The 23,522-nt window shown below is 38.3% G+C and overlaps 1 protein-coding gene and 2 long non-coding RNA genes across 4 annotated transcripts; all 3 read right to left on the bottom strand.

The window, feature by feature from the left end:
• Nucleotides 1-1,621: 1,621 nt before the first annotated feature.
• Nucleotides 1,622-3,211, bottom strand: LOC136674358 (uncharacterized). Its single transcript, XR_010796043.1, has 3 exons — nt 2,832-3,211; nt 2,042-2,099; nt 1,622-1,742 (listed from the first exon to the last, which is right to left on the bottom strand). It is a non-coding gene; the product is annotated as an uncharacterized lncRNA (long non-coding RNA).
• Nucleotides 3,212-9,714: 6,503 nt separating this feature from the next.
• Nucleotides 9,715-12,306, bottom strand: LOC136687796 (ribonuclease-like 3). 2 transcript variants are annotated; one of them, XM_066662352.1, is made up of 4 exons: nt 12,238-12,287; nt 11,887-11,903; nt 11,301-11,341; nt 9,715-10,901 (listed from the first exon to the last, which is right to left on the bottom strand). In XM_066662352.1, exons 1-4 carry the CDS (start codon nt 12,244-12,246, stop codon nt 10,420-10,422), a joined length of 549 nt encoding a protein of 182 aa, XP_066518449.1. In that variant the 5' UTR covers nt 12,247-12,287; the 3' UTR covers nt 9,715-10,419. The 2 variants fall into 2 exon arrangements, 1 of the variants encoding a protein (XP_066518449.1); XR_010800535.1 differs by having other exon boundaries at nt 10,880-10,901; nt 11,887-11,948; nt 12,238-12,306.
• Nucleotides 12,307-20,908: 8,602 nt separating this feature from the next.
• On the bottom strand, nt 20,909-22,850 carry LOC136687787 (uncharacterized). Its single transcript, XR_010800533.1, has 3 exons — nt 22,835-22,850; nt 22,412-22,594; nt 20,909-21,471 (listed from the first exon to the last, which is right to left on the bottom strand). It is a non-coding gene; the product is annotated as an uncharacterized lncRNA (long non-coding RNA).
• Nucleotides 22,851-23,522: the final 672 nt, after the last annotated feature.

The following is a 23,522-nucleotide window of genomic DNA, read 5'->3' on the forward strand; positions in this document are numbered from 1 at the left end:
AAACGTTAGGCCCAGCATGAATCCAGATTGGTGTGACAGGGAGATGGCCCCAATAAACCAGGCTCTGTCATGAAGAGAATATGCAGAAAGAGTAAAATTTTTTACTCAACACTATTAGACATATAAGGCATGGTTGGAGGCCAATTGAGAGGCCACTGTCTTTGTGGGGGAAAAAAATCACTGGACGTCCCCTTTAAGAACTAAAAGATAAAGCAGAGTTTGTTTTCTCCGACTGTGAGTTTATAAAACGTAATACACACGCGCGAAAATCACATTGTCTCTATATTTCTAATGGGTAAAGTCCACTCTAACGCAGTAGTAGTAACTGACCACAAGATGTCGCTCACATTGCACAGCACCCTGTGACCAACTAAACTGTGTCCCAGAGTTTGAAGATACATGCAATGACCTTTGTGTCAAAAAGATTTTAATTTAAGTTTCGTGAATATTTATTTGTATTTTTTTGCCCTAATCTGAATGTAATATATTTTACTTTATTTTTTCAGTTCCAAATTCTAACACACACACAACCTGTTGTTCAAATTCAGACACAAACTAAAGTTCACACAAAAATTATTCCATAAAACTGAAAATGTTAATCCAAAAATAAATAAAATATCAAGTGAGTTCTATTCCCGCTCCGGGTGACTGTCTGTGAGGAGTTGGTGTGTTCTCCCGTGTCCACGTGGGTTTCCTCCGGGTGCTCCAGTTTCCTCCCACAGTCCAAAAACACACGCTGCAGGTGGATTGGCGACTCAAAAGTGTCCGTAGGTGTGAGTGTGTGAGTGAATGTGTGTGTGTGTCTGTGTTGCCCTGTGAAGGACTGGTGCCCCCTCCAGGGTGTATTCCCGTCTTGAGCCCAATGATTCCAGGTAGGCTCTGGACCCACCGCGACCCTGAATTGGATAAGCGGTTACAGATAATGAATGAATAAATGAATAAAATATCAAGCCTGCTGTCACTTACAGTGGAAAAAAATAAAATCTATTTTCTTGAAATCAAACCAATGCCAAGTGTAGAATTCCTAAAACTAATTTTAGTAGGCACAGTCTTATATTTGGTAAAATGGATTAAATGTCTGTGGCCTAAAGAATGGCAGAAACAATTCAGGACCAAATGTGGAATCACCTGACAAACACAGGTAGGTGAGTGTGTGTGTGTGTGTTGTTATGGGGAAAAAATTACCCAGATGGCTACATCATAAAAAAAATCCTTAAGAGCATTTATAGACTGTTATCAGGATTTTTCACATAAGCAACACTACATTACCAGCCAAAACTCTAACTTTAGGGTATATCTATCAAAAGTGTCTTACTGAGTTCCAGGAAAATATCCAGCAAGTAAAAGCTTTGTTGATACAGACCTCAGTAATGCACCTCTCTGCAGTGTGGTATATGGTTCCTATTGGACCTACTGGGTGATAGTTGTTATCCATTGATATTCTGAAGCTCTCATTTTTCTGAGCTAGATTTTCACTCATGAGTCTCAAGAGCAACTTGCTGTGAGTCTGAACCCAGGCTTATTCATTCTTGGTCTAAGCTCCGGTGGGAGAGGTGTGAGTCAGCAGGGCGTCAACAAGATGGCAGCCAGGGGAGACAAAATGGCAGTCAAGAGTAGAGGTAGTTTGTTAGACTCAACTTCTGTTTGTGTTTGTAAACACCTCATACCTTTTCTCTGGACTGGTTGCTCTTTTCCTACTTCTATATTTGGTTGTACAGGGAAATGGCAATCAAATCCAAGATCTAAATAATGGGTACAGAGACAAAAGATATGTCTGCACAATGCTTGGATCACTGGATACAGGTCAAGCGGTGGGAGCTGTATTTTGATTGTTTGATACTGTGAATCATGAAATACTTATAACATTGGAAAGATTAACACATCTCAGCAAATTATAGGCTGCTTTTAGTTATACTTGGAATGTAGAGAGCAGTGTTTTAAAATAAACAATGTGAAATCACCATTTCTGGATTGTAGTGTGGGTATCCACAGGGGTCAATCCTGAGCCCACTGCTCTTTTGCTTGTACATAAATTATCTACCTGAAAGATAGCACTGCATCATCTGTGATCCGTTTGGGCGGAGCGCCGACACTGACTGCTGTGAAATTCAAGAAAAATACAATATGCTGAGATCTTGTCGTTTTATAACATTATTTTTTTAAAGCTTACCTTGTAACAATACTAGTAAATAAACGTACAGTCACCATGATTTAGGTTTCCTAACTAGCACATGATATACCCATCACTGTCAACCACAAACAGTGAAAAAGCATATATTATGGGTGCCATACAGATATAAACAATTCAAAAACAGAAACAAACAAAACAACTACAAATGTTCAATCATCCTCAAGCTCTGAAAAATATATACAGTTTTCACCTAAAAGAAACAATGTCCTTAGTCCACAAAAGTCTTTACAGGAAGTAAATTATATCAACCTCACCAGTTTATTGATGGAGTTATTTGGATGAAGGTGGTTGTAAAGCTGTACACCGTAATGCAAAATTTGCCATTACCTTGGTTTAAAAGTGGTTAACAGTTAAACTGCAATCAGCAAAATTCCACATCTAAACAGAGCACACTCAGATGATTTGAAATGGGATTATTTATTTTGATAAACATCATAACATATGAAGATTTAATAATTAATTTATAAGACTGGAAAAAACCCATATATGATCTTTCATAATGCATAATGAGAAGAAAATTAATATGATGAGTGTGTTACTTAAATGTTATGTGTTAATAAATAATACCTAAGAGAAGTGTATATTAGATCAAATCGACTAATTTGGCATCAACCTGAAGAGCACGTTCAACTGAGCCTACCGGAGTTACCGAAGTATGGGCTCCACAAAGCTGTTTGGCTCCAGATGAGGATCCGGGTCAAAAGAAAAGGTTCTGGGCAGTTGGTCTTCTTGGTGGTCAGGGGGCCTGAAGGACTGCCTCTCCGGCCTTTACCTGCTGGGCTCTTAAGGTATGGTGGGGTTCTGGTAGGATTAGGTCCTTCTAACTTAGGATTAGAAAACCTAAGTTCTCTTACTGGGCTGGCTGAAGTTTATAGACACTTTTAGCGGCAGATTCAGCGACTCTGTAACATTCTTTCTGGATGAATACATTTGTTCTAATCTGTGGCCTAATCTCAGACGTGGTGTAACTTGGTCAAGCCTTAGCCAATCATTTGATTAGTTCTAATGTGGAACCTCTTATTGAGCAATAAAAAACAAACAAACAAAATAATATAAAACGTTACATCTGACTTAAAAGTACTATTTCTTTCTGCAGGATGTTCAAGCTTAAAGTGGAATTCAGCCTATTTGCTACTGTCCTTACATTCAAGTGTCAAGCTTTGTTGAGCGGAGTAAACTGGCTTTTGTTCCTCTTGTTGAATCTTCTTGTCCGGTTCCATTTTGATTCTCGAGGTGATTCCTGAAAATGACTCCCAAAGCTGACTGTTCGCTGATTCATAGCGGACTTGCTGACTCATAGCGGACTTGCTGACTCACCGAACTCCACTGACTGAACTCTTGACTAAGCTGTTACTCTCTGTATGGAGTTTTTCAATGGTTCTTGAAATGCCAAAGGGGGAGTTCAGGGTTCTGATTGGACCAGAGTGGTACCGGAGGATACAATACATGTTAAAGAAGGCATTAATCAAATGATCTATTTAAAGAAATATACAAATGCAGGTTGAATATATAAAGAAAAGAAAGAGAAATAAAGAGAGGTTTCTTTGTCTGAAGTGTTGGTGTTATCCTTCAGAGTGTCCACTAGGGTTCTCTTGCTAAACGTGAGGGCGCAGTTGTTCCATGTGGCTTGTGCTGTTTTACTCTTAAAAATGTGTTCTTTTGAAAGAATCTTATTGCGTTCCAGTTTGATTATCACATGAAGTCCCAACGTTTGATGAGAATTTTTTTTTATGTTAAAGGTCCATAATTTGATTTGATCAGAAAGACAGAGGTCATTCTGATGGGCTTTGACAAAAAAAGAGATGTTTAGTTGTCTCCAGACTTCTTGACTCCCTGCTGATCATTAGTCAGGAGAGAAAATGGTCATCTGTGTAGACCTTCTTGTCATGAATTTTAATTACCACAAGGTTGGGGATGTCTGCAAAGGTCTTTGATCTAACAGGTTAGGCTAATGAAAGTGAGTCTGGTGTACGCTCCCCCAGTCTTGCGGTCAGACGCACACACACTTGTTGGAGACAAGTACAAGTTTAATAAAGAGACGTGTACAAAAACTAACCAGTCCAAAAAGCAATCCAAGGGTCGGGAAACCATGAAAAACAACAGATACAATATGACTTTCAGGCTGTTTCTCAATACAAAGTACATCAAATTCGAACTGTGCAAACTTGTCGAGTTCGACTCACAAGGACGCTGTGGTCGTTATGAAATTGGAACTCTGATGAGTCACTGTCTCTGTGGCATGAAAAAATTAATAGCGCTTAGGTTGGTGCGAAAGGCATTCTGGGATATCTGACTCTCTCAAGTCTACAGATGTCACGTCCCAGTGCCACCTCGATGTTGGGGGCGGAGCATGAACACATCCTGGTATTTGAACTGTACTTGCCTAGATGTGGAACAGTACTTTGGCTGAGACTGAACACGAGAACAAAAGTACAGACAAGAACATGTATTCACGTATTGAGAAATGGTTTCAGACTTGGATCCTACAAACAAATAAGACCTCACAAGGACCCTGCAGGCTCACCCAGCTTTAAAAGCTGTCCACACTGTGTCTGATAACAAACACTAGTGCTTTGTTAAAAGCTGGGTGAATCATTCAATCATTACCTGTAACCACTTATCCAGTTCAGGTTCGAGGTGGGTCCAGAGCCTACCTGGAATCATTGGGCGCAAGGCTGGAATACACCCTGGAGGACCCAGTCCTTCACAGGGCAACACACACTCACACATTCACACATTCACTCTCATCTACGAACACTTTTGAGTGACCAATCCACCTACCAATGTGTGTTTTTCGACCATGGGAGCACCCAAAGGAAACCCACGTGGACACAGGGAGAAAACACCGAACTCCTCACAGACGGTCACCTAGAGCGGGATCCGAACCCGCAGGACACAAGCTCTAGGTCCCTGAAGCTGTGCAACACTACTTGCTGCACCACCGTGCCGCCCGCTGAGTGAATCAGACTTCCATAAACCGGAGGCAATCCTGCCCTGAAATGGCACACTTGTGAAATGTACAAAGAGTAATTTTGGCATCTGGACCTTACTTCACTACATAATAATAAAGCAAAAAAAAAAAAAAGCACTGGAGACGTTACTAGAGCAGGAGTAAGCAGCAATTGTTGGATGCCAGTGCACAGAACAAATTTTCTTCAGTCGTTATTTGCTATTAAATGTCTACGGCTATCGAAGGAATTACCCTGGAAATTAAAGTACAGGATGAGTTTAAGGGGTTTATTGTTAATGTGAAAATTTAATTAGAAACAAAACTGTCAGCAATTAGTAAATCTTAACTTGATATCAAGATTAATTTTCCTAATTATAATTTATATATAACCTCTACTTACAAACTTAATCTATTCCGTGACCCGGTTCGTAAGTGGAAAATTTTGTTTCTCGAGTCAATTTTCCCCATTTAAAATAATGGAAAAGCAATTAATGTGTTCCAGCCCCCACCCCGAAAGTCACCCTTTTTGCACTGATATATGTTTACAAAACTCTCAAATTAGTAAAAAAAAATACATGTAGCATTACTAAAAATAAAAAATAAATAAAAAGTTTTAAGTGGTTATATATCGCTACCTTGAAGTCATGACGACTGGCTGGAGGAGTAACACAGGCATTGGCTGTATGACGGGAGGGGGGGTGTTTTTGTCAGTCCTTATAGCTTTTATAGTATTGTTATGGAATTTATTACTTTTAGAAATGTTAATGTAATAGAGTTCTAATGTAAAACTGTGTTTTTTTTTCTAAACTTAAAAACCTTACCAGTGACTGGAGCTGCAAATGAGCATAGCAAGATTTATTACATGTGCTACACTGTATGTAGCAATGTTTATCTGTAATGTCACGGTCAAAAAAAATAATAATAAAAATAATAATAATAAAAAAAATTTAAAAATTAAAGAAAGGCACCAAACTGAGCGCTGACCCTGGTCTGTTATCAGGGTTTCCATCAAAAAATCTTCAAAACTGTCCAGAATTCAAGATAAATAAAAAAAAATCATAAATATATATGTATAAAATATTATAAAATTAAAATAAAAATTTACTCTATAATACTATATAGTTCTAAAAACTAACCTGAAAAGTAAGTGTTGATTAGAGCTTCCTGTAAACCATCATCTCCAAAGGTATTTCTTAATTAAAATAAAGTTAACATTTGAAAACTCTAATAATAATGATAAAGGCTACAGCATTAGTACACCAAGAGCAGAACCAGTGTAAAACATCAGTCTGCTTTCATGTAGACAAGAAAACAAAACACTAAACTTTCCTCACACATCTCTGAGGTGAAAACATATATCTCTCTGTCTCCTCCTATTATTGGATATTTTAACAAGCAATGTTAGCTTGCCAATCAGACTCCAACCAAATCCCGCACAAACAACAGATTCTGCAGATTTTTCAGATATTACCATGTGTTACCATACACATGTATTTTATTTCCTAAAAGGTTTGGTGTTGTGCTGTGGTGTCAAATGCATTAAAAAACATAATTGTTTGATGTTTTAATTCTTTTGAAGATTTACTGAACTGATACCAGCATGAAGAAAATAAACAGCTGAACAGCTCCTTTGTTTTTTCTTAATATAAATTGACTAATTTCTGTGGTTGTGAAACTACAAAGTATAGCTGATCAAATGGACAATGAATGCAGAATAAAGGAGGTGGTTGTAAAGTGTTGACTGATCGTGTATTCTGTGCCCTGTAATACTTCATTAGAGGCTGAACACAAAGGGTAGGGGGTCTTGTTGTTTCAAGCCTTTGAGAAATGTTTTCACACCTAAGGTTTTCACCCACTTGAGAGAAGAGTGTGAGTGATCAGGTGGAAGGTGTTTTCACACTTTGGTCAGAGCTGAACTAGGCCAGACTTAAACACTTTGACCAGTTCGGCTGATAGCAGAATCTACTTTGTTGGTGAGAAAACCTCATGATTATGTTAGGGTTAAGAAAACACTTGAACACTCTAAAGTTAGATAAAGATAAAGGCTACAGCATTAGTACACCAATAACAAGAGCAGAACCAGTGTAAAACATCAGTCTTCTTTCATGTAGACAGGAAACCAGCACACTAAACTTTCCTCTCACATCTCTGAGGTGAAATCATATATCTCTCTGTTAATTAGTCAGTCAGACTCCAACCAAACCCTGGACAAACAGTAGATTCTGCAGATTTTTTCAGACATTACCATGTTTTACCATACACATGTATAAACCTTATTTCCAAAAATGATGAGTTGTATTGTGGTGTAAATTTGACACCTGACACACATAAAAACTTGGACAGATGTTTCTTCTTAATGCAACTGTTTAAGCATTTGGGAACTGAGTAGACTCATTAAGGTTTTACAAGTGAACCATTAGTCTGTTATCTCTTGATACTTCATTGTCTGATTCTCACATTAACACACACTCTACTAACACACCACCACCATGTCAGTGAGAATGATCAACAACCCAGACCATACCTGGTTTGTGCAGGTCCTGATCACTGAAGAACAAGGTGAAAGGGAGCAAATAATTGTATGTAGAGCAACATATGGACTACAGTCTGGTTGTGAAACTACAAAGTATAGCTGATCAATGAATGGACGATGAATGTTGAATAAATTAGGCAGTTGTCATTTTTGGCTGATTGTATATTCTGTGCCCTGTAATAATTCATTAGAGGCTGAGCACAAAGGGCAGGTTGTCTTGTTGTTTCAAGCTTTGAGAACTGTTTTCACACCTCAGGTTTTCACCCACTTGAGAGAAGAGAGAGAGGCTGATCAGGTGGAAGATGTTTTCACACTTTGGTCAGGGCTGAACAAGGCCAGAGATAAACACTTTGACCAGTTCTCACACCAGTTTGGATGATAGCAGAGTCTTCTTTGTTGATAAGAAAACCTCTGGACTAGATTAGGGTTAAGATATGTTCTGTCTATCAGCATTTTGTCTAAAATCACTGGCCTGGTGTTTTATCAGAGAGTTTGTTCCCCTGGGCTGCTGTAGGAGCCTCCTCCACAGACTAATACTGGGGGCTGCAGGGCTTATACTTCTCTAGTTTACTCCTGGCATTGTGCAAAGTCACATGGATTCAGAGCATCTTACTTTTTTAAACTGAGAGGGTACAAATGAACAGTGGCTGCCATTAGTCCTTTTGTAGAACACCCTCGACCTGCCACGACCCTGAACAATGGTTAAAAATTCCTAAGTGTTGTGGAAAGATTTCCCAGAAGATTTGAAGCTGGTATAGTTGCAAAGGGTTGACTGACAACCCTATGGATTAACAATGGGATGTCACTAAGTTCGTATGTGTGCGAAGGCAAACCAGTGAATGTTTTTGGCAATATAGTTTATATTATCTGTGTTCTGTCTTACACTGAAAACAATGCAACAGCTCCTTATATGACCAGTAGATATTTAATGTAGCACAAAGCCCCCCCTATTTCACATGGTATAAGGGCAAATCTCAGATGTGTATCTGGTGTATCTCAATCCATATTCACAGCCTCACTACATGCCTAGTGTAACACTGCAACAACACATGTGCAACAGCAGATGTGTAGTGTGTGTCCTGCCTGTTTTATCTTTTTTATAATACTTCACTTTTACATTCAGCCTGCAAAAAATAAAGGTTGAGGGGCTTTGTTGCAAAGCTTTAATAATTAAAAAAAAAGTATAATAAGAAATGAATAAAAATAGGTTGGTATAGAAACATTCAACATACACAATACAGGTTCAACAGTTACAGACAAACATCAACCAACAGTACTATTACAAGGAACCAAAAATTAGCAAGTTTAGGATGAGGTGAGGCCATGGGAAAGAGAGAAGAGGTGAGTCTTAAGATTGGATTTGAATATGGAAAATAATTGTTTCACCACTTAATGTTTAATGTTGGGGGCGCCGTTGCTCTTGTCAATAATTACCTTTTGACTCAAAAGTCCAATGACATAACTTTAATATATTCATGGCTGAAAATCTCCAATTTAACATTCAACAAAAATTAACATTATTCATTCATTGTATATAACCGCTTATCCAGTTCAGGGTCATGGTGGGTCCGGAGCTTACCTGGAATCACCAGGCACAAGGCAGGTACACAAATCCCGGAGGGGGTGTCGGTCCTTCACAGGGTGACACACACTCACACCCACAAATACTTTTGAGTCACCAAGCCTCCTACCAGTATGTTTTTGGACAATGGGAGGAAACTGGAGCACCCAGAGGAAACCCACACGGACACTGGGAGAACACACCACACTCCTCACAGACAATCACCTGGAGCCAGACTTCCAACCCACATCCTCCAGGTCCCTAGACCTGTGCTGCCTTATATATATTTTGTGAAACCGAAATAAAATTGTCAATACAATACAATTACAATCCAGCACCAAATGTTTAACAGCTTTTCCCAGATTTAAAATAATTCATTATAGTCCCAAGAGTAACTAAAAAAATCAGCGAACAGTCCATGTTTTAATGCTCATTAACAACTTTTATTAGCAACTGAAATAACAGATTTGCTTGCAACAATTTATAACAGAACAGGAGAATATTCAGAATTACAATTTTAAGGCCAGACGTCCACTTGCTCTGCTCTCCATGTGGGCATTTCTCAAAGATCATGGAAATGAAATACAGAATCTGATGTATTCCTTTGCAAGTTCAAATCTTGTTCTCAATCAATGCCCTCTTTCACTGCACCACAGTGTTGTGCATGAAATTAATTGGATAAATCCCTTTATTAAGGGGATTAATAAAGATGATTCTTATTCTACACTGTTCTTAAAGGTGTATTTAAAGCAGGACCAAGATGCATGGACATAAACACACACACACACACATGAATATGATTGCAGAATTTAATGAGTGATTATTATGAATAAAATTAAACTTAGTAAATGCAGCATACACACATGGAGGGTAATACACATTTCCTCTCAGCTTTTCACACTGCTGCTAATACAAAGAACTCAACTGGCTTGGAGGGGAACACTTAATTTCACACTTCTGTTGTGATAACTGACAGACAGCTTTAGCAGTAAAGGGGTTTGTTAGCTAATATTGCACATCTGTGCAGGTAATGTTCTCCCCCAAGTTGAGTTCATTTGTGTTAGCAGCAGGTTGAAAAGAACCTGTAGCTGGCTGCAGACATCTCAGAGGAAGTGCTATTACACCCTCTCAGATTCAGAATGGTAGGACTGGAGGTGATGTAGCTAATGGGAAGAATTTGAGATTTAAAAAAAAAAGCGGAGAACACTGGGTAGAAAAGGGTCAGATTTAGATTCATGATTAGGTGGCGCCCCATAGTGCACTGGATGGTTCCCCTTACACGCCACATAGATGGGTCCTTCTTGATCTTCTCCTTTGTATTTACAGTAATTTCCTGTCATACTCTCTAAGAGGCATTCCACTTTGTTAAAACCCATTTTGCTTATAAAATAGTCATCTATCAATCTGACTCCATTAGTGCACACCGTCCTGATTTCCTCAATATTGTTCAGTACAAAAGTATTAATCCCTTTGCAGATATTTTTCTTGGCCTTTCGTGAAAGGAGCTGATTTATTTTGGCCATTTCCACATCACATTCGTTTGGAGTCATGTTGGGTTTAACATGTTTATTGATGAAATCATCTTCTCGTCCAACCTCTTTGGACACTGCAGCAGTCAGAATCAGCAAAAGCACCAGAGCGGACCAGATCATTTTCAAGGTGAAATCTGTGGAGAGAGAAACAAGCAAAGAAAGTCATTATTAACAACCTAGTTTCAGTTCAGATCATCACTGATGGAAAAAACCTACTATTTCTGTCATTGTCAGTTGTGGTATTTTTAAATAAATAAATAAAAAAAGTGAGATCCTCTAAGCAGCACTAATGCCCTGATGAATGAACAAAACACTCCACAATGACCAGGGAAAGGTCTGGTTCTTTAAAACTCCATTCACTGTTAATGACACTTTTCACCTGCAAGCTAACAATTTGGAGATATGACGTTTTATCCAGACATGAGTGATGATATGTGGCTCAGGTAATGGGAAAACATTCAGAACCATTATGCATTGTTGAGGCAAAGATTCTTTCTTTTATTATGATCTCAAAAAAGCAGAGAATCCCAAACCTGAGAGAGTCCAGCTGAAGAAATCAGTGAAATGTAGTGACCTGTCCAAGAATAAGATTCACAATAAATATTGACAACTCAAAACATAATAACAACAATGTAATAACAAGGCAAAAAGTTTTTGTGTTACATATATTTGTAATCCGTAATTTAAACACTCTTCAAACTGTCATTTTGTTCAACAAAATATAATCTAAAAATTAAGTATTATTGGTGACTGCATTCATTATGAGTTCCATTAGGAAAAAGCCCTGCAAAATCATGTGATATATTTGTTCTGTTATTGGGGATAACATTGTATCCAAACGTAGGGGTGAGTTTGGTTTAGATGAATTAAAGGATGTCAGCAATAGTGAACATAGTATATTACTACTTGATTTTTAGGTTAATGACAATTGTGATTTTTAATAATTCACAACAGTTACTCTTGTATATAACTAAGTGCTTTAAAATTTATTTTTTACACCTAATATATTTATAACCAAGTAAACTGTTCACTAAGACAACTTGCCCCCTCCCAATCAGAAGTCCCAGATGTTGCCTATGGTAGCAGGTGTAGTACAGTTGTAGAAGTAGCTTTACTCACCTTTGCTCTGAGAGGACCTAAGTGAAAACCACACACTGTCAAAGCAGAATTGAATAATAAGCCTGAAAGATTCAAGGGTAGAGCTGTGTTATTTTGTACTCATTGCACAGTAAACACACTGCACTCATTATGAGAGTATGGTAATGTGAAAGAATGTGATATGACAAGTCAGCCTTTTTCTAGTCCACTGTTCAGTTTACACACCATAGTTTTTGTGGCTGTAATCAGAAGCTGATTTAAGAAGATGACCTAGTGCTTATCTTTAAAACACCAGAACATGCCCGGACCCCAGTAAATCAAAGTAAAACCTGTAAAAACACACAATGTCTGTAAAACACATGGAATCCTCACCTGGAGCATAAAGAGAAGGAGTCAGGTTCAGGATTCACAAGCGTCCCGAAGAGTCTCAGAAGAACTCAGTCAGGTCTCAGTCAGACATCCCTTTATAAAGGTCTTCACTCTGGTTACGCAAGGATGGAAACTTTGTGTTAAACCCAATGTGTGGTTATGATCTGTGTGATCTGCAGATGTGAGAAATTATCTCAAGGTTTCTCACCTTGAAGGTGTGAGGGAAATGTGAAAACCACAGACCCCAGCCCTTCTGAGCAACCCATTCTGTACCATGAATACACTTTAACAGCAGTGTTTCCTCAGTGTGTGTGTGTGTGTATGCTCTAGGACAATTAGAAGACAGGGTGGAGATCTAATGATGATGATTAGAGATAGACTCCTAGACTCCTAAAGCGCTGTACATTCTCTGGAACATTAGAGAGTCACCTCAACCCCCACTGACACACAATATCTACATTGATGATTTAAATGCATCTATTTCAGGCCAGTGTGCCCACCCCACATCAGCTATTAGGTAGAGAAGAGATGAGAGGGAGTGACTGAGCTGGAAACTGAAGGTGGGGATGATTAGGAGGCCAGAGGCTTTGTGCTAAGGAGCGTCCCCGGGGTCATGACCTTGGTTTTATCAGAATAATAGCATTCTTTCTTCAGTAGAGTGTCCATGATGCTGCACTTACACAGACCACATGGACAGCGCCCCCCTATTGGCCCCATTAACACCACCTCCAGCTTCAACCAAAGCTTAGGAGAATGGCTCCCATCTAAGCACTGACTCAAACCTGTGTAGCCTCAGTGGATCTGCATGTTCTGATGTTCAGGTTCTGTGGCACCCTACCTTGTTTAACACAAATCCTATCTAACCTCATCCTAACTAAGGATAAAAATCAGCTCCAGAATTTCTCTTGCAGTTTATTTGCATTTTCATCATTTTGTGATCAGAAAGAAGATCTTTAAAAAGACTAGTTGGATAGATTACCATAGAGTTCTTTTGGCACACTCATAAATAAATATTTCTCTAAGTGCCACCACAGTAACCAGGGAACATCAACAAACAACTTCAGTATAAAGAAAATACAACACAAACCATAAAATCTGACCAAAATTTGACGATTAGAGCTGAAAGATAAATGGTTTTACATTATGGCATTTAGCATATGACATATAGCATTATGGAAGAGTTTTCAAACGGAAAGAGCTGCCATTAGCTTCTATGACAGAGATCGACCAGTCAGAGGCGACTAAACTTGATGCTGTGGGTATGATCACAACTGCAACTGAATGAAAATCTGGCATTAAACATTCAGTGCTCAGAATTTAAATGAGATTTATATACATTTATAAACAGACCTAAACCTTAATTTCCAGAAAATAATTGCAACTTAAATTGTCAAAAAAGTGGCCAGAAACATCACAAAAATCTATTCTCCATAAATAATGTAGAGAAAAAGAAATAGAGCAGAGTAAATACAGCTATAAAGCACCTTGCTCCTCACTGCTGTAAACTGAGGTTGGGGTGAATAGCAAGCGGCTCATTATCATTTATAAGAACAGGTGCTGAAAGCGGCCGTTCTGAACAGGGCTGTTCAGACCAGGGGAGAATGCTGCTGTGAGGCTTGTGGTGTTCTGACCAAAACAGGTCATAGACACTTCATTAAGACCCAGAACTGTGTTAACTTGAATAGGGAAAGTATATGCCCCCTTTATAAGTGTATCACCATATCTGACACCTTATGACACTAGTAGATGCCTGTTTACACTTGGTCCAAATTACTTATTCTAACAGTTTGTGGCCTTTGTGTTTGAACATATTCAAAATCCATCAGACTGTATCCCATAACTGATAAACTGAAAAAATATACTACCAGGAAAAAAAACCTCCTTCCTTCATGTATGAAACTGCTCTAATGTGTTTACGAAGCTTCTGTGTTAGTAAATGGCTAAAAATAAAAGCTCGGTCTGGTCTGCTACGTTTTCTCTCTCTCTGCTCATGGCAGAGGAACGCCATCTGGAATTTCTTTAGACAATGGAGTGAACTTATATTATTATATATTATTTTATTTTATTTTTTCCATATCTAGTTTCTATATTCTTTGTTTCATTACGCTTTAAAAGCTGTGTGAGCAGAGGATTAGCAAAATAAAAATTTTATTGTACATTGTAACTGTCTGTTTACTGTGGACATGATAATAAATCTCTTGAGTCTTAAATCAGGTGGGTAATATTGACTTATTTATGCTTTATCCCATTACTTAAGATAGAAATATCTAAATTCGGTAGACAGCTGAAAGTAAACAGACCTAAAGTGCTACAAAACTAAACAACTTGAGTTACAACTGAGTTTCTGTAGTAATTCAAACAGTGAATAAACACTTACAGACAAGTTAAATTTTAACCACCTACACAAAGGGTTGATTTTTCCTCTGGTTCTACCTTAAAAGATACAGTGCTTTCGAACAAACCAGAGGGAACAGCAGAAGAAAATACACAAGAAAAAACACAGACACTTCTGAATATGATTACAGAATTTATTGAAATATTTAGGCGAAGAATATTACACATAGTTAATGCAGTGTAAAGAAGTGTAGCTCCACTCCATTTAGCACAAGCAGAGTCCTCCATCCAGCAACCGACAAGCAAGGAATCATATAAATGAACTGAAGCCCAAACCAACAGCTTCACCTAAAGACTGATTTTCCCCAAATAATTTTAAATGGTTGGTCATAGTACACTGGCTGAATTCCTTTGTATGCCACGTTAATGGTTCCTAGAACAGATTTCCCTTTATAAGTACATTAGGCTATAATAGTATTTTCATGATCTAAACTGCATACAACTTGTTTTTTGCTTAGAAAATATTTTGAACCATTTGTATATGGTTGTTTCAGGTCTGGCACAGGTTGGGGTGACTTTTCTGCAAGGTTACCTATAATGAAAGAAACATTTTTTCACATTTTATATTATTTATCATTTACATTGCTGCATTACAATCCTACAGCCTACAGCCATTTCTGGTCTCAAATGCTTTGCAATGAAATCAGCTTCAGTGGACACCGCAGCACTCAGAACCACCAGCAGCAGAGTGGACCAAGTCATCTTCATAGTGAAGTCTGTGGTGAGAGAAACAAACACAGACATACACGGAATCAGTATAAACAGTAAATAATTAACACATATTCATTCATTCATTATCTGTAACTGCTTATCCAATTCAGGGTCGCGGTGGGTCCAGAGCCTACCTGGAATCATTGGGCGCAAGGCAGGAATACACCCTGGAGGGGGCACCAGTCCTTCACAGGGCAACACAGACACACACACATTCATTCACACACTCACACCTACGGACACTTTTTTGGAGCTGCCAATCCACCTACCAACGTGTGTTTTTGGGCTGTGGGAGGAAACCGGAGCACCCGGAGGAAACCCACGCAGACACGGGGAGAACACACCAAACTCCTCACAGACAGTCACCCGGAGCGGGAATCGAGTGGGGCTTCCATAAAGTCGGTGGAGCTGAGAGTGTCGCTTTAATGATCCTCCTGATTGGTGAATGTGAAGATGTGTGGGTTGCTGGTTGAAAGTTCACTTGATCACTCATCACTCAGGTGTTCAGAGCATTGTATTAGCTCAGATTCTCTCTTCAGACTCTATCAAAATGTAAAAAACTAGGGTCTAAAAAGTCCCTGAAAACTTGCTAACCAACAGAGAATCTCAAACTGAATCAGTGTCTAAAGAATAAAAATTGACCTAAGAGACGTCAGGAAGCATCCTACTGAAAAATTCAGAGTAGTGTAGAGTCAATGAAGTGTAGTGTCAGAGCTGACCTGTCCAGGAAAGAGACAGAGAAGATTTTCAGTGAACACTGATGAACTGCAATGAGATCATCCGATTTTCTACCAATAATATCACTTCATCAGAATTAATGCAATTAATAACTATTTATTAATTGATAAAAAGATAAATTACATCTAGGTTCATAATAAAATGTAGTTACATAGTCTGTAATTAAATATCAGATATTTTGTGTTTAATATTTAACTGAATTGAACTGCTATGAGTGATATTTGCTGAGCAGATCTGTATATTAATGGTTCGCACCAAGTGCCACATCTACGCAACAAAGTTAATTCACTTAGTGGCCAAACATTTGTGGACAGTGTTCATCAATTTCTTCTTTATTGTACTTCGAAAGTGAAGGGTCCTAATTAGGGGTGGTCTCAGTTTTCTGTAGTGACCAAACTGTAGTGGCCAAATTTGTCCATGTGCAGTTTAATTTTCATAAAGTCATCCAGCAAATAAAATTGTATGTGTAGTTAAAGATATTTGTATATGAAGGTGTAGCTGTAGATGTAGTTAAATGTTTGCGTGTAAGTGTAAATAAAGGTGTAGGTGTAGTTAAATGTTTACATGTAAGTGTAAATAAAGGTGTAGTTGTAGTTAAAGATGTAGATGCGGTTTAATGTTAATTTATAAAGTTTAATTAAGGTGTAGATGTTGTTGAAGGTGTTGCTCTAGTTAATTGTGTAAGTGTGGTTTTAGAGGATGAGGACTGTAGAACCAAGCTATTCTACTTGTCTTTACTCAGACTATATAGATAGTCTTACATGCATAAAAACTGTTACCTGTTTGTCCTATTGTAAATAAAGTTGCTAGATGTGACACAAGCATTTTTCACTGCAGCATCCCCCTGATCCCCATCACTTCATACAATATGCTGGATCAACAGGTGTGCACTAAATTCTGAATTGTAGTGTTTGCACTGTATTAGACGTGGCACTTGGATGTTGTTTGAGTCGTTGCTATAATCAGCCTGAGACTGTTATCAGAGTCTGAATATTAATGAATTGTTAGAAGACATTTGAATGATCAGATCCCAGAACAAGAGACTCTAGGACTCACTTTCACTTATTTTATCAATGCAAAACTCTCCTCTTATTTAAATAAAGTGGAAGACATTTCTGAAGGTATTTTTAAATTATCTTTGTATATATATAAAACATCCATCCATCATGTGTAGGGTCATGGGTCCAGGAATCACTGGGTGCAAGGAAGGAACCCACCCTACACAAAGCATCATCACAGGGCATCACACACTCACCCAATCACTCACGCACTCAGCTCTAGGCAATTTCACACTCTCACTCAGTTACTTACACACATAGCTGTGGACAACTTCACATACACACCCTGTCATTTACACACTCTGCTATGGATAAATTCACACACTCACCCAGCCACTCAGATGCTCACACCTTTGGAGAGTTTCACGTGTGACCATAAATACCTGGTTTATCGTGTTTTGTTAAATACATTTAGACAAAATCTTGAGTGTGTGAAACCCTGCTATTGATGTCAATATGCTTTAAAATACATTCATTCATGAATTCATGAGTCCTGATGAGTTTGAGCATTGGACACTCTCTGTAGGCTGGGCACCCTATAAACAAAAATAGGGCTGCTTTAATGGCATGGTTTTCTTGTATTTTTTAGTGAAATATAAGCACATCTCTACTTGAGATGCAATTTTGGCAAGTGTTAGTGTAAGTAGTGTCACTGTTATGACCTTTATGGTTCTGGGGTTGTGGGTTCAAGCCCTGATCTGGGTGACTGTCTGTGAGGAGTTTGGTGTGTTCTCCCTGTGTCTGTTTGGGTTTACCATGGTGCTGCCTCCAGGGTGGGTTCCAGCGTTGTGCCTGGTGATCTGGGTAGGCCCCCGACCCACTGCAACCCAGAACTGGATAAGTGGTTACAGACAATGAATTAATTATTTTATGTTCTAATGTGTTCCAGGACGTGGTCATAAACAAAACAAATTCCATAATTAAAAATTCGTTAATGTTGATTAGTTATTCTTTTCTCTTCAATGGCAGAGAACCACCCATTTTAGTGTTGGTATGAATGATAAGAATGTATGTTTTAGCTGTAAAGCCTGCACCATAAGAGGCTGAAGTTAATTACAAATTGTAGCTGGTCTTGTTGTTTCAAGACCTTGTTAAGTACAACCCCAATTCCAATAAAGTTGGGACGTTGTGTAAAACATAAATAAAACCAGAAAACAATGATTTGCAAATCCTTTTCAGCCTATATACAACTGAGTACACTACAAAGACAAGATTATTAATGTTCAAATAGATAAACTTTACAGATTGTTTTTTTTTTTGCAAATATTCACTCATTTTGAATTTGAGGCCTTCAACATGTTTAGCAAGTTGGGACAGGGGCATGTTTACCACTGTGTTACATCACCTTTACTTTTAACCACACTCAATAAGCGTTTGGGAACTGAGGACGCTAATTGTTGAAGCTTTGTAGGTGGAATTCTTTCCCATTCTTGCATGATGTATAACTTCAGTTGCTCAACAGTCCGGGGTCTCCTTTGTCGTATATTTCACTTCATAATTTGCCACACATTTTCAATGGGAGACAGATTTGGACTGCAGGCAGGCCAGTCTAGTACCCGCACTCTTTTACTATGAAGCCACGCTGTTGTAACACATGCAGACTGTGGCTTGGTTTTGTCTTGCCAAAATAAGCAGAGACGTCCCTAAAAAAGATGTTGCTTGGATGCCAGCATATGTTGCTCGAAAACCTGTATGTACCTTTCAGCATTAATGGTGCCTTCACAGATGTGCAAGTTACCCATGCCATGGGCACTAACCACCCTCATACCATCAGAGATGCTGGCTTTTGAACTTTGTGCTGATAACAATCCGGACAGCCCTTTTTCTCTTTGGCTCGAAGGACAAGACATCCGTGATTTCCAAAATCAATTTGAAATGTGGACTTGTCAGACCACAGGGCACTTTTCCACTTTGCATCAGTCCATCCCGGATGAGCTCGGGCCCAGAGAAGCCGGTGGTGTTTCTGGGTGTTGTTGATATATGGCTTTCACTTTGCATGGTACAGGTCTAACTTGCACTTGTAGATGGAGCGACGAACTGTGTTCACTGACAATGGTTTTCTGAAGTGTTCCTGAGTTTTCCTGTTAAACAACTGGAGCACAGGCAAAGTGTGCTTACTTACAGCTGAAAATATCTGTGTAGATTTGTTGAGGTAGTGTTCTCTTTAAACAAAACATGATGAATAAATATATGGGACACATGCAATGAAAGCAAAAAGGGCTGTGACTATTTACAATAATCGTCAAAGGAGAAATTAATAAAATATCAGAGCAAAATCAGAAAAGTGTATACAAGCATATGCACATTCCAAATTTCATTTCACCAGCTAAACGTATCTTAAAAGAGTAACAAAGTAGAATTAAAGTTAAGTAAAATATTTTGCCGAAAATTTAATATAAGCGTGCTTTGTTATAATAAGGATAACGTTTTTGAGAATATGTTGCATAATAACTCCTTTATATACGAAGCTACATGTTTACATTTTAAACCATAGCCAAGACATTGAAAAGTGATCATTAGTTAATGTGTTCATATGAAACATGAGAAATAGAGAATTGAAAAATTGTAAATTGTGAAATTGTTACTGAAAAATGTATAAATAAAATTTTGATATTGAATGCCTTCTTTTGCTTCTTAATGTCTGCAAAGCACCACAAGCTAGAAAGCAATAAGCCACTCTAACAAAAACACTGGCCCTAGACTGCCCACCCCACCCCCAGCTGAAACGCTCTAGAACAGCCACTGCTTTTAATGACCCCAACTACTAGATCACAAGATGAGTTACAGTGCAAATCACTTTATAATAAGAACACAGTAACATCTTGCTCATTAGTAATGAGTTACCACGTGTTGCTGATAACTTCCAAATAAACAACTAATTGACTATCTAACAAAAATGACATATAAATTTGGAAGCATTTCTCAAGCAATAAGGAGGTAGGACATAACATACTGTGAACTGAATATTTCTTTGAGCCCTCTCTTTTACTGTATTGTATGAAGGACTTCAAAGGAGCAATATTTTTTCTTCTAAAAATTGGAGGTAAGCTGATTTTTAGACATAGACGTATTTATCATGTTTTCCTAATATTTGCTTAATGCTGAAGAGTAAATGTTTAAGGTTCTAGTGTCTCCAACATCATTTGAAGATGCCTTAGCACTGATACAGTAATTTAGACACTGAACTGTAGGGAGTAGGTATCTAGATTATAGTTCTCCAGGTGGCATGTAAGATGTTAATGTGTCCAGTGATTAATGAGTATTTACTCTGATCTCCGGGAGTTATCTACCATATCCGTTAGTTCACTATTACCTACTAAATTATTTATAATTACTTTTTGGTAGTTAATAGGAGTGATTTAGGTGTTAATGCAGCACTAATCATTAGTTCCCACTTAGTTCCTGCATAGTTTCACTGTCTCCCACTCTTCAAAAGCAGAGTCACACGCTGTCTTCCAATATGCTGACCTCTAAGCCTGAACTTGTTTCTTTTTCCCAAGCATCAGTGACTGTTGTGTTAAAAGTGTACAGTGACTCCACTGTAGTCTTAGTTCTGTGATTTCTGGACTCTAGTCCTCCCTGTCCTGGTGAAGATCTAAAAGTTGTGTCAAAGCACTTTTGTAAGTGGTTCTGAAAGAAACTGTCTGCTAAATGCCATAAAGGCTAATGTAACCAAGAATTATGAAGAAACTGTTAGACAGTGAATTAGTTGTCACTGTGTTTTTGGGGATTTATCAGTGCATGAACACAAACCAACACTCTTAAAGGTGATTGCAGGTTTTATTGAATGATTTTGATTTTGTTTGAAGAACAATAAACTCAGTTAATGCAGCGTATAGGAGTTTCAGTCAATTCCAATCATTAGACCTTTGAAAAGTAATGAAGAAGAAAACAGCTCAAGCTTAAGCTGGAACAGCTTTGTTCCACTTAAATAACTGACTGAAAAATCAGGGTTGTTTATAATTCACTGGCTGTTTTTCTTTATTGCATTCTACCTGAATGGGCGACAAGCCAGTTTTTCCGTTATATTTACACTTGGGTGGTTTATCATGAGTTTTGATTAATACACATATCATTGTTTTAATATCCTTTTTGACACCTTTACAGAGAGGCCTGACATCTTCAATATTGGCTCGTAAGAATATATTCTTTTCAACACATTCTTTCTTGTTTTTGTTTAGTTCTTCCATCTCTTTAGCACAGTCTTCTGCAACCATGTTGGGTCTTATATTTTTATTGATGAACTCTGCTTCTGTTTGACCCTCAGTGGATACTGCACCACTCAAAACCAGCAGCAGCATCAGAGCAAACCACGCCATCTTCATGGTGAAACCTGCTGAGAGACAAACAACAGAGTCACACACAGAGTCATTATCAACAATCAGGTTTCAGTTCTAAAACAAAACCTTGTATCTCCCTAATTTTCCCTATTTCCCTCCCTCATTTTTTTATAAAAAAATGTATATATATATATATATATATCAGCGGCAATTGCTCTAAGACTTCCCCTAAAATGTCAAATAAGTGATCAAATATATACTGTTGTGTGTACATGTCATTGAATAAATACGCATTACAATGCGCTCAACTTTTGTTCAGAATCAGCTTCTTATCACTGGTAAAGACATGGCTTTCCTCTCAATCATTCGCGCAGATTCACAGTGATTTAAACAGTGAGGACGCTGAGCGTCCACAGAGTTCAATGGCGAAGCAGCAAAGTGCAGCGAAACGAGACGAGTCATTGGATAAATGCTGGGCTTTGTCCCGCCCATCGGACGCTCAGCTTCTGCATGATGATTGGATGATCTGTCTGAGGCTGAATCCCTTTTTGATTGACAGCGAAATGAGCGAATCAGCGATCCTTTGGTGTAAAGATCCGTGGGAGCACAGGCGGACACACTTCACATGGGCCAAGGCCGTTTAAGCAGCCTAGCTCTGCTGGCCATTGAGAGGACAATAGTCAAGTCCCTGGAAAAGACGCCTTGTTGACAGGGTCACAGATCATTTTCTTAAAAAGGAACGGAGGGTAGAATTTATGTATAAATAAACCGACATATTTTATGATGTAGGCAGAAATTTAGCTTCCCCTCCTTGAAAGACCAGCATCCGTCACTGATATATATATATATATATGTGTGTGTGTGTGTGTGTGTGTGTGTTTTCTATATAATATGGAAAAAAGCAAGACACCCTTAGTATATTTTTCTAATTTCCTGAATGAACCAGTAGAATTTCTCCAAAATGTGTAGGGAAAATGTTTGTTTCCTTTTACTTACGTCCATTTAATGAAAAACTGTTTCCTTATTCAGTTAGCAGTTTGGAAATAAGAGGTTTTATCAGGTGTTCAGTACAGTGTCATAGCGCATTTTCTCTCTTTCAAACTCCAGAACTGACCTGAGACACAACAGGAAGGGTCAGTGAAATGTCAATGGTCAGTTAAGTTTAGTGTAGGTGCTGACCTGTCCAGTAAAGAGACAGAGAAGGCAGAGAAGTGTAAACAATGCTGAACTGCAGTGACATTAGATTTTCTACCAGTGTCTAATAGCAATGTAATAACCACATAATAACCATAAATAAGACAACTATAGGACTTTGGGAAACTAGGATAAAAGGATGAAGGACCCAATAGTGAGAGCAGAACTACAGAACAAAACTGTGCTCCATTTAGACAAACAGAACAAGACAGAGGGAACACTCACCTTTACTCTCCCAGCTGTGGAGTGTAGACGCCCCTCAGCTTCCTGCTTTTATTTGAGACATTAATCAGCAATCAGCTAATCAGATGCTTCATGCAAACCCCAGCCAAACCCTGAACAAACAGCATGTATGTGCAAAGATATGTAAATGAATGTGAGATGAAGTGTTTCATTACTATAGAATTACTAATTAAATGAATTAATACTAAACATTCACTATGAAAAAATTATGTGAAGAGCCAAACCTCCTTGTGTGTTTCCTCTATTGGTAGAATCAAATTCCCTAAACAGAAAGACTATCCACAGGTGTACACCAACATTTGGCCAAACAATGTACTCATATATAACACATAGCACATTTTCTGTTCTTTAAAGGCACATATTTATTTACTAAAGATAAAAACAGGGTAAATAACACTGATTTGCCAAAGTTTGCTAACAGTGTTCATCAATTACTTTTTAATGCTACCTATACAGTGAATGGCCTTAATCAAATGTTGCTTTTTCCAATGCATGGGTCTGGGTGTACATGGTTTAGCTCAAAACAGCTTGGCTTGGCACGCTTAAAGCTTGTTGCTTTTCCCCTGGCAGGGCTCCTCTGCAAAATGGAGCTGGTGATGTTGCAAAACCCCATCGCTGGCTTTGAATGTTTGATGTTTTGTTTCGCTTTTTGGACTAAACACGGCTCTGT

The sequence above is a fragment of the Hoplias malabaricus genome, chromosome 2 (genome assembly GCF_029633855.1).
Source record: "Hoplias malabaricus isolate fHopMal1 chromosome 2, fHopMal1.hap1, whole genome shotgun sequence".
In the NCBI taxonomy this organism is placed as follows: Eukaryota; Metazoa; Chordata; class Actinopteri; order Characiformes; family Erythrinidae; genus Hoplias; species Hoplias malabaricus.

Coding starts and splice junctions, on each gene's coding strand:
- LOC136687796 (XM_066662352.1), bottom strand. Junction 10,902..11,300: donor CTTCAGCTGGACTCTCTCAG/GTTTGGGATTCT, acceptor CTCTCTCCACAG/ATTTCACCTTGAAAATGATC.